Here is a 12500-nt window from a genome sequence, read left to right as displayed (position 1 = left end):
TTTCAAATAAATGCACATGTTCTTATGAAACATAATTCTCCAACAAGGGAGTATACGGACAATATGCAGGAGTTTAGAAAGATTGCTGTTAAGCAATTATTTCTGACAACTCCATAGCACAATAACTTTTAGCACAATGATTTAATATTGTAGCTAAACTTAGGGAGCCTATAACAAAACTAACCAGAGATCCTTACAGATATTAAGAAATAGTTCAGAAATTTTATGAATATTTGCAAAAAAGAGAAATGTGTGATAATCAAGAAAGAGCTCACATTGAAATACATATAGAAAACTTAAGTATGCAAAAGGTTAGAGGTACAAGGCTCAGTTAAGATGATATAAAAAGCAGTGACATATAATCAATCTTCAGGAAAGTCTCCAAGAACAGATGGTATTCCTGTGGAAGTTTAAGTCAGGAAGGGGGAAAAAAAGTGAAAAAGGTCTAAAGATAAGGAGAGGCCACATAAACATCTTGGAAGAACGTCACAATGACTGTATTACCTAAAGATAGAAAAGACCCATCAGACTCAGCTCATATAGACCATTTCAATTTTAAACCACAATTACACACATTTAGGTCTACAATAGCTAAAAGAATGGCAGAGGTGCTGCCAAGATTGATAGATAATGGACCAATGTGGTTTTGTGGCGGAGAGGCAAACATCTGACAACACTGATGGAACAATGAATATTCAGAGGGAAGAAGAATCTAAGAAAAAATCCACTGTTGTTAGTGGGTCTTGATACAGAGAAAGCATTCAGAGTAAACTGGGATTTACATTCCCTGACACAATGATATGGTTAATAAGAAGGCTATATGAAGGATTGGAGGCAAGAATTAAAGTGGGGGGATTCTTCTCCATTAAGTTTTGTTTGAACAGAGGAAATCAGGCAGGGGCATCCTGTTTCACCTTTGTAATTTACTTCATATTTAGAGACACTGCAAAACAAAATAAACAACTCAGAAATCAAGGATATAATTGGCATGGTAATTATGAAAAGCCGGCTTTATTTACAGATGACATTTGTATCTGACAAATCCAGAAAAGGACGTCTCAGTATCGTGGAACAGTCTGAGACAGTTTCAAGTCTTTTCGGAACATAAAACTAATGTAGACAAAACAAAGGCTATTGCTGTAAATTGTGTACCCAAATATGAATTGGTTCAGCACATGGTGGCATGATAAGATGAAATATTTAAGAGCTGCTGCTGTTTGGCTTTTTCCCGGTAAGGGGTCACCACAGCAGAACTCCCTTCCGCTAATGATTGACAGTAGATTTCTACGAAACGCCGAGGTGCCAGATCGATGCCCAACCTTCAACGAAGGCACGCCCATTTACACACACATGTCTTTCGAATGCAACCCAACTGCGGGTAGGACATGCAGCTAAGGATATGCGAGAAGAGACTAAAAGGATAACAAAAAGTAAACTGTAAGCTCTTGTTTACGCTTATGGATAGTAAGAGACAAGCAGTGAAATATTTTTTAGTCCATTTAGCTTTATGTGGGTCAGGCATATTTTTGTCAACTACAAGTGAAGTTGCGGGCAATAATTTAATAAAGACTTGTAGGCATTTATCTGGGAGGGGAAGAGTCAAGTGGAATAAGATGATCCTCCCAACACTTTCTTTCGGCTGCTCCCGTTAGGGGTCGCCACAGCAGATCAACTGTTTCCATTTCTTCCTGTCCTCTGCATCTTCCTCTGTCACACCAATCACCTGCATATCCTCTCTCACCACATCCATACACCTCATCTTAGGCCTTCCTCTTTTCCCGTTACCTGGCAGCTTCATCCTTAGCATCTTTTTCCCAATATACTCTGCATCCCTCCTCAGCACGTCCAAACCAACGTAATCTTGCCTCTCTGGCTTTGTCTCCAAACCTTCCAACCTGGGCTGACACTCTAATATACTTATTCCTAATCCTGTCCATCCTCGTCACACCCAGTGCAAATCTTAACATCTTCAACTCTGCCACATCAAGCTCTGACTACTGCCTTTTTGTCAATGCCACTGTCTCCAAACCATATAACATAGCTGGTCTCACTACCCTCTTGTAGACCTTCCCTTTCACTCTTACTGGTACTAGTCTGTCACAAATCACTCCTAACACTCTTCTCCACCCACTCCATCCTGCCTGTACTCTCTTCTTCACCTCTCTTCCACACTCACCATTACTCTGAACTGTTGATCCCAAGTACTTAAACTCATCCACCTTCGCCACCTCTACTCCCTGCATCCTCACCATTCCTCTATCCTCCCTCTCATTCACACACATATATTCTGTCTTAGTCCTGTTGACCTTCATTCCTCTTCTCTCTAGAGCATATCTCCACCTGTTCTACTCTCACTACAGATCACAGTGTCATCTGAAAACATCATAGTCCACAGGGACTCCTGTCTGATCTAGTCTGTCAACCTGTCCATCACCATTGCAAATAAGAAAGGGATCAGAGCTGATCCTTGATGTAATCCCACCTCCACCTTAAATGCATCCGTCACTCCCACCGCAGACCTCACCGCTGTCACACTACCCTCGTACATATCCTGTACCACTCTTACATACTTCTGACACTCCCGACTTCCACATACAATACCACAACTCCTCTCTAGGCACCCTGTCATATGCTTTCTCTAAGTCCACAAAGACAATGCAACTCCTTCTGAACTTCTATGTACTTCTCCAACACTCAATGAGCAAACAGCGCATCTGTAGTACTCTTTCCTGGCATGAAACCATACTGCTGATCACTAATCATCACCTCCCTTCTTAACCTAGCTTCCACTACTCTTTCCCATAACTTCATGCTGTGATTGATCAGTTTAATCCCTCTGTAGTTACTACAGCTCTGCACATCACCCTTACTCTTATAAATCGGTACCAAAAACACTTTCACCATTCCTCAGGCATCCTCTCACTTTCCAAGATTTCATTAAACAATCTAGTTAAAAACTCCACTGCCATTTCACCTAAACACCTCCATGCTTCCACAGGTACGTCATCTGGACCAACAGCCTTTCAGTTCTTCATCCTCTTCAAAGCTATCCTTACTTCCTCCTTGGTAATTCACTGCACTTCATGATTCACGATCCACACATCATCCAACCTTCTCCCCCTCTCATTCTCTTCATTCATCAACCCCTCAAAGTACTCTTGCCATCTGCTCAGCACACTCTCCTCACTTGTGAGTACGTTTTCCTCATTATCCTTTATCACCCTTATCTGCTGCACATCTTTACTAGCTTGGTCCCTCTGCTACACATCTTTACTAGCTCGGTCCCTCTGTCTAGCCAATCGGTACAGGTCCTTTTCTCCCTCCTTGGTGTCCAACCTTTTATACAACTCTTCACACTCCTTATCCTTCACCACCTCTCTCTTTGCCATGTACCTCATCTCCTTATACTCGTCTACTTTCTTCATCTCTTTGACAATCCCACTTCTTCGCCAACCTCTTTCTCTGTATACTCTCCTGTACTTCTTCATTCCACCACCAGGTCTCCTTGACCTCCTTCCTCTTCCCAGATGTCACACCAAGAACCTTTCCAGCCATCTCTCTTACTAGCTCTGCTGTAGTTACCCAGCTATTCGGTAAATCTTCACTGCCACCCAGTGCCTGTCTTAACTCTTCCCTGAACATCACCTCACAATTACCCTTTTTCAATTTCCACCATTTGATCCTTGGTGCTGCCCTCACACACATCCTCCTCTTCTTGATCACCAATGTCATCCTACAAACCACCATCCTATGCTGCCTAACTACACTTTCCCCTGCCACCACTTTACAGTCTCCAATCTCCTTCAAACTGGCACTTCTACACAAGATATAATCCACCTGTGTGCATCTTCCTCCACTCTTGTATGTCACCTTATGCTCCTCCCTCTTGTTAAAATACGTATTGATCACAGCCATGTCCATCCTTTTCTCAAAACCCACTGCCATCTGACCTTCTGCATTCCTTTGCTTAACACCATACCTACCCATCACTTCCTCATCCCCTCTGTTCCCTTCATCAACATGGCCATTGAAATCTGTTCCAATCACCAGTCTCTCACCCCTTGGGTACATTCATCACCACTTCATCAAACTCGCTCCAAAATTTTTATTTCTCATCCATCGCACACCCAACTTGTGGAGCATATGCACTAACAACATTCATCATTACACCATCAATTTCCAGCTTCATAAACCCAACACAAGATAAATTAGGATTAACTGATTGTGAATGGATATTGTAGCGCTACAAAGTTAAGGCTCACATACATAACACACGCAGAAGTTAATAATTCAAAATGGAAAGGGATGATGATGAAGCTGAGGGAGTTCAAAAAATGAAGACTGAGACTCTGTGCATATCCTCAAGGAGGATAACAATTGCACAGATTATTATATTCAGATAGTACCAGAGAATAATCCAAGAATTAAGCCAACATCAGAAAGCAGAACGTAGATTTTGCCAATGGGGAAGGCTGCAAGTAGAGGTACAAAGGGCTGGAATTTACTAGAAAAAGTGGTAAAAGAACACAGGTAGTAGAGCAAATGACTAGATAGGTAAAAGTAACAGAGTGCGATGAGGCCAAGAAGACATCTGGACTGATGGCTAAGAGCCGACTTCCCTAACAGGGATTGATAAGAGTACAGGCAAAGAAAGAGATTGAGGAATCCTAAGTGAAAGACCTGTTCTGGTAGAGTTTTTAGTTGAATCTAGAACAGAAGCTGCTGTTAAAAGGGGGATAATTAGTACAACATATAAAATATTGCACAGTAAATATAAGAATCAGAGGAGGTTAGAAAAGAAACTGGAAAAGCGATTTATAAAACAAACTTATGTATTTCTCCCAGGTATGCAAATAAATCCAGAAAGTTTTGACTCCCTGCTTGGAAGTGTTCGCATATGTATTTTTATACCTTAAGCAGACTTCAAAGAATTTTTTCTCAGGTAGACAGCAGATGTTGAAGGTGTGATGGAAAAGAAAGAGGTAACTGGAAACATAGGTTTTGGTAGAGTAATGAGTGGACAGATTTTAAAACTTCCTACACAGTACTCCGTCAGAAATATTGGGGGAGCAAATGGCTGTAACTAAGGAAATGATTCTTTTGAACTGGGACACAGGATCGGAGTTACCTAGACAAAGCAAAACCTTAAGTTTAATAAAAAGTATTTTTTAGAAAATGGAAATCAAAGTCTAAACTAAATATATTTGAAACATTGACCATTACAAAGAGATAAAAGAACTGGAAGAGGGATCTTTGGAAAAGAGAAAAAACAAATTACATAGAAATAAATGGAACTGTGGGAACAAAACATCCAGAATAAAGTTCAGCAGGAAAAGGATTAAGGAAAGACAGCAATGTACGTAATGTTGGACTGATGACAGTTACAAGGACAGAAAACATAGGTGATGCTTTATGTATGTAAATGGAAAAAATTACATAACAGAAAAAAATAAACTATATTACATTTGAATTTTTTTAAATGATAATATAATAAAAATGTTTTAAAAAAAATATGACAGAGAAACAAGTAATGAATTACTCACAACCATACTATACTACTTAAAAGTTAAACAATGAAAAAAAAAAAGTGTAGCACCACTGGGTAGGTCATCTGAGCTCAAGCAAAACTATGTTATGCAGAGAGCAACACAGTGCATTGTGAGATAGGGGAATGTACTTGGCAGCCTGACAGGTCACTTGCATTAAAACCTCTCAAGAAACAAAACTTAGTCTTACAAGCAATCAAGGATTGACCTACTCAAGTGCTCAATATGCATTACAGCCCAATATTTTGTTTATTTCAGTATCTAAAGTAACAATCTGTACTTCTTATACCCGACCTCATACTTGGAACTAAAACTGCCCTACAGACCTCAGTATATGCCCTGAATATTTAAAAAAGTAAACACAGGATTGTAAACACTACCAAACAAATTCAAAGCCTTTATAATATATATTCAAAGTACCACATTACTGCACTAGTATCAAATTTAAATGCAAAATTCATGCCTTTATCAGAAATATTGATGAACATTTATTCTATGTGCATTGCTTTCATAACAAGCATCTTGGCAGTACCACTCAGTTTTGTTTAATCCTAGTACTTTCATTTCTAATCCATATAATTTAGTGCAACATTTTAACTTGACTTTTGCACACCTTTCTGAAATGAGTTTAGACTTTCACACAATCTACACACTAAGTTACTTACTACACAGTGTGCTTTTTCATTGACTGTAATCACAATGCTTACACTTGGGATGGTTTCTGCCTGCTTGTTCACCATCAGGCATAATCTAAGATAATTTCATTGTATCCTTTTCATTAGTTTTATTACCATTAAATGTTTAGATCTATGTTCTTCAACCACTATCATCCCTGATGGCAGACTATATGAAGACTCCTGAAGCCAGCTGTCAACCATTAGAAACAAGTGGGAAGGCCAGAGCATAGGAAGGCCGATGGTTAACAAGAGATGGTAGAGAAAAAATAGAAAAATACTTTAGAAATGATGGGTTCTCTCAATTAATAAAATGAAATGTATCTTTCTTCTCTTCCATAAGGTTAAAAGTATCATAACTACTCTCTTGCTGCATTTTTCTGACTTTTTGGCAACACGAGCTGCTCTAAGATACAGTTCAAATTTCTGGTCTAGCATTTCAATTTTTGTCACATTTCCACAAAGTTTCAGAATTTGATGGATGAAGGGTGGACATTTCATGCCAGGTATAAAAAAAATTAAAAAAAAAATATAGCCGTGGGTTCAGTAGAGAATCAGAAATATTTATTTTCAGAGTGAGATTTGTGACCTGTCATTTATTAAGAAAACTTGTGCAACTGGGTGACTGTAGAATAAAATATGAAATAGAATTATAATCAAGACATTCATTTGTTAAATACAAGACATGACACCAATTTAATTGCCATTAAACCTTTCAGCCAACAAAGCTGTCCTATTGCATATGACAGTTTTCTAAGCCTAAGAAACCAAAATATCAGGAACTACTTCAGCAGATTTTTTTGGCGCAAAATGAAAATATAAAAAATACCGCAGATTGTGACAATAATATGCTATACATATCCCTCAACTGTAAGTCATAAGATATGCTCCTCATTTTGAATCTTAAAATTCTATGTTCGAAGCTGTTCTACATTGTAAGGGTTTATACCTATTCACTGTTAATTTAACAATTTTTTTGTAAATAATGCTGACCAACTTTGAAATCATATTAATTTGCCAAAATAACTTTTTAAATATGGAAGATCAGTTAATAAACATGCTGTTGCAGGACTAAGGTAGAATATGTGTGTGTGAATGAGAGGGAAGACAGAGGAATGGTGAGGATGCAGGGAGTAGAGTTGGCAAAGGTGGGTGAGTTTAATTACTTTGGATCAACAGTTCAGAGTAATGATGAGTGGGGAAGAGAGGTGAAGAGTGTCAGGAGTGATTTGTAACAGATGGGTACCAGTAAGAGTGAAAGGGAAGGTCTACAAGAGGGTAGTGAGACCAGCTATGTTGTATGGGTTGGAGACGGTGGCATTGACAAAAAGGCAGGAGTCAGAGCTGGAAGTGGCAGAGTTTGTAAGAGCGATATTTAAAATTTGTCCCCATTTATTTTAAGATTTGCACTGGGTGCGACAAGGATGGACAGGATTAGGAATCCATATATTAGAGGGTCAGCTCGGGTTGGACGGTTTGGAGACAAAGTCAGAGAGGCGAGATTGCGTTGGTTTGGACATGTGCTGAGGAGGGATGCTGGCTATATTGGGAAGAGGATGCTAAGGATAGAGCTGCCAGGTAAGAGGAAAAGAGGAAGGCCTAAGACAAGGTTTATGGATGTGGTGAGAGGACATACAGGTGGTTGGTGTGACAACAACATGCAGAGGACAGGAAGAAATGGAAACAGATGATCCGCTGTGGCAACCCCTAACGGGAACAACAGAAAGAGAAGCTTCTTAGTTAAAGATGCTTTAGTGTTTTACCACTGACCATTTGTTTCACATTAAGATACAAGGTTGTGTTAAGATATGCTGCTTGCTCTTTTATATGCCGCTTGCTCTTAAGATTTTCAAATGACTACCAGTCATACATTGATAATTTAAAGAGGTGTTTACTGCAACAAGTCAAAAGAGTTCAAGAAACAAATTATGTTGACATGAACGTACCACAGATGCTTTATTCTAAAAAAATCGACTGTGGTCCTAAAAAAATATATCTAACATTCTCTACAGTAGCCATTATTATATAACTCACAATAACACTTTCATCTGAAGGGATCTCAAACTTTAGTCAACTACTCAAAGAAATGGCCAATAGCAAAATATAAGCATGGTATTTCAACTGTGATCACCTAACACCTGAAATCCAAGTTTTTTTGTTACGCTCATACTTTTCCTCTCTCTCACAATTATAGTGAAAGTACATCTGGATTTGAGCAATCCTATATTCAGTAGCTTACCAGCTACAGTATGCAGAGCTGCAAAAATGCCACGAGTCCCTCTCTGCGAAAAATAAGCAATTATCAAGGTTTCTCCCATGAGAAGAAAATCAATCATCTGATACTAACAAGTCATACCTTAGCTCTCACACACTATTTGATTAAAAACTTGGGTTGCAAATTTAGCAAAGTCATGCACTATGCACAGACACAAAATATCATACTGCTTGGTGGCTCTTAAACGAGGGAAAAAAAATTATGGCACACTACTTCCTATGATAGCAAACAATATGCAGTATAAACACACAAAAAGTTAACTGTATTTCACTACCTCCATTGCACTCACGTGTTAATGTAGGAGACAAACACCATAATTTTATCTACATCTGTTCCATTTGTTTTAACAGACTATCAGGATCACCAGAAGCATGACTGAATTTCCTATTGCTGTACAGTAAGCAGATCTATCAGCCTCCTAGAAATCAAAGCAGAGTGTCATGAAAAGAAGCACTTTCTTATTTTTGAGAACAGAATATATTTGGGTACTTGGTCTCATATGTGGTAGGAAATCTTTGTACACCATTAGCTCAATTAAGTCTCCTCCAAGGACAGTAAATCTAATAAAAGAATACCTTTATCTGTGGGCAAAAATTATATAACTATGTACAATTCATACCTCTCAAGTGTACCTCATCATGAGGAACATTCCACATTTTGAATATAAAATAGTGCATGTTCCTTGCAGTTAATTGTTATAAGGCTCTGCCACACACAGAATGACAAGACATTTTAACTGATGTTCATGGTAACTAGTACTGAATCCATACCACTCAACTGTAAAAATTTCCACAGAATATCCAGATTTTTCCTTCACATTTTGGTTGGTATTTCATACAACTGTGGTATTCTGGCAAATCATTACAGATTGAAGTTAGAAAACAATGTCAGACATTTGAGCTTCAGACTTCGTACTTTTTAGAAAACTGATGTTAATGCAACATTTGTTACTCTGTCAACTTTCTAAGTTTTGGAAGAGCAATATTTAAAGTTTGTCCCCTTTTATTTTTGTGACTCTATCCAGATTTCTTGCTCCAAGAGGTTGACAGGTATGACTGAATCATATTTACATGTATAAAACAACATTTTGACGAATTAAGCTGCATATTTACCCAATCTGTCAGCTTTTTAGTTGAAGCTATTAGTAAGACTTTAGTAGATCATGTTCACATTTTGCACATTTGTTCCACATCGTGAGGTGATGCTCCACCACATTTTGGAGACTGAAGGGGAGAACTATGGCCTACATCTAAGCAAAGTAAGAGGAATGAGGAATGGCCATTGGCCATTTTTTGGCTATATTAATGATAGTTTCCATACAACTTAAAGGTTTTCTAAACTTCGTTCAGAAAAAAGAAACGCTCAAAATAAAATACAAAAAAGCAACTACCAAATGTCAACCAACACATTTAATATAAACGGCTACAAACTCAAAAAATCTTTGTACTTGTTCCTGAAAAACTCGACATGTTTAAAATGAGCCTATACAGCAGTTAATTTAAATGAAATTTGTAAACTCTTCTATTATTCATTGCGTTTTATCATTTTACTGACTGAAATGACGCACTAAGACACAACTAATCAACAACGTCCAAATAGGATTCCCTGCACTGCCCTATATCATCAAACACAAAATCTACCAACTCCTACATTAAATCAAAGAATTTCGTGACTTAATATGCCAGTGTTTCCTGGAACTAAATATTCTGCTCAAATAACATATACAAAAAAAAAACATACAAAGCCTTGTTCCAACAGACTATTAACCAAACTGTACGAAATATTCAACTTTTTGCTTCCATACCGCCTGTTTTACCACTTCCTGAAGTTACGTATTTCCGATTATTAGACACGCCTTTCACAAAGACGGGTTTAAGCAGTCTATTTCATAGCTTTCAACCCTCCATGTCCAAAATGAGGTACACTTGCCTTCATAATGTGGAACAAATGGGCAAAATGTGGAACACATACTAATGGCTTACTAACAACTTCAACTAAGAACGTTAAAATAAGCTGGTTTTACTAATAAAGAAGATATTTTAATGAATTAATATGATTCACTTCTATTTACAATGGATTTCACTTAAAAAAATTCTTATCACTGAATGTGTGACAGAGTCTTTCAATGTGGAACTTTGAGGAACATAAACTTTTTAAGACCCCAAATGAGGTACGTTCCTCGTAATGAGGTACACTTGAGAGGTATGGTTGTAAAAAATGTAACTGTGAACTATCGTAAAACAGTAGCATGTGTACGTTGACGATTAACAATTAAATATTTTCCGAAGAATTCCAACTCTTCCCATTTCAATTTCTTGCATAGAATACGTTGCTCCTTATTAGTGAAGGAAACTGTCACAAAGTTGTACTACAAGCAATTCTTAAATCCACCACTCCAGTGATGTTTGAGTACATTCTATTTGTTAGGGTGGAGCAACCCAAGACGAACAACACAAATATCAACAGTTCGAAAACAAATCTCCCTTGCTTGTGACAGTCTCTTCAAGGGGCGGGGTAGGAGGGAGGGGGCTTAGCGTACTGAGGTGGGTTACGTGACGTGATGTAAGATGGCGCTAGTTCAACATTAGTGCTGTATTTACTAACGACCTGTTCCTTATCAGGAAATACTGGACTGTGATGTATTTTGTCTTTATATGGAGGGTTTATAACTAAAAGTTGGATTTCTAACACCCGCAGAGATGTTTATGTAATTCTTGTGGGCGACTTTTATTGAACACTGTCGTTTCTGTAACTGCGTGTAAGAAGGGACTGGCTCAGTCCGTGTGTTGTCATTAACTGCAACTGGTCATCAGTCTTCCATGTCGGATAATCAGAGCTGGAATTCGTCAGGTTCGGAAGATGATCTTGAAGCTGAGGCAGGACCGCCTGTTGAGCTTTGTGGCATTCTTAGCAAGGTACTACTTGGTATTATAAATCTATTTTGTTTTGTCTTCTGGTCTGATAATCCAGTTTCATGAGCTTCTGTCACTGTGCCGTGGACTGTGAACCTGCGAGTCTAGTTCAAAGTGTTGAGGTTATTGGAAGTGAAATAATGTAAACCTTAAAATGTTGTTGGTTCTTGGGAGCACAGTGATAAACTGGATAATAAACATGTTTGGTAGATCAGGACATCTGTGTAGTGGCCTTTTGGTTTTGAGTTGATGCTCCCACCTAAGACCGCGGACTTCTGTGCAGAAATTCGCAGTGTGTTTTTTGTCTGATTGTTGTATTGCTGATGTTATTTTGATTATAGATGAGTTATGCTTACTGATGCTGTTTTACAGCGTAGGTCCGGTATTTGGATATAGAAACGAATTGACCGCATGCGGTTACTGTGAAAGTTGTTTTGAATTTGACGTGGCTGCTGCGTTAATAGTTCTTGAAATTATAAAACCTCATGACACTTAAACATACTGCGTGCAAGTATAGCAGTAAGAGGAAGAACTGTGCTGTATCCTTTATATGAAAATTGAGTAACAAAATATGCAGTTTGTTCCACATTGCAAAACAGTTTCATGTGTTCTTTTTATTTAAAGCGGTTTCGGTGTTGGAGAGGTTTTTCCAGTGTGAAATGTACAACGAGACAAATGTTTATAGTTTCCATGCATTTGTATGAGCGTGGAGGAATTCGGGTGTGGGATTGTAGTTTCTTGATTTATGAAATCCCTTACGAGTCAGCATGCGTCTTTTTCAAACTTTCATTAAGTTCTTGCAAGATAGTGACTGTAAGTGTTAGTTAAAACTAAATCCTGCAACATTTTGAATATCGCAGCACAAGACGGACAGTACATATATATTTTTTCCACTAGTCGCCAGCATATTGTGCTAATATCACTTCTTTTATTTTTTTTTTCTTTATGTATACCGGGAAAGTCAGATTGAGTAGGGTACATTGCTTATATATCTGTGTATGTAATACGTATATATATATATATATATATATATATATATATATATATATATATACATTGCTTATATAATATATCTGTGTATGTAATACGTGTA

General features: G+C 38.0%; 1 protein-coding gene across 2 annotated transcripts in view; it reads left to right on the top strand.

The window, feature by feature from the left end:
• The first annotated feature begins 11027 nt into the window (after positions 1-11027).
• Positions 11028-12500, top strand: part of CERT1 (ceramide transporter 1) — a 2527843-nt gene continuing 2526370 nt past the window's right edge. The window contains exon 1 of one of the 2 annotated variants that reach the window (XM_044063956.1): positions 11028-11410. In XM_044063956.1, coding sequence (XP_043919891.1) covers positions 11315-11410 — 96 coding nt within the window. In that variant the 5' untranslated portion in view covers positions 11028-11314. The remainder of the gene's footprint in view (positions 11411-12500) is intronic. The other variant, XM_044063957.1, reaches the window with a different exon arrangement.

The sequence above is a fragment of the Protopterus annectens genome, chromosome 2.part2 (genome assembly GCF_019279795.1).
Source record: "Protopterus annectens isolate FY-2018-M chromosome 2.part2, PAN1.0, whole genome shotgun sequence".
In the NCBI taxonomy this organism is placed as follows: domain Eukaryota; kingdom Metazoa; phylum Chordata; order Ceratodontiformes; family Protopteridae; genus Protopterus; species Protopterus annectens.
The sequence above is the reverse complement of the archived record's forward strand: the minus strand, read 5'-3'. Positions and strand labels throughout refer to the sequence as shown.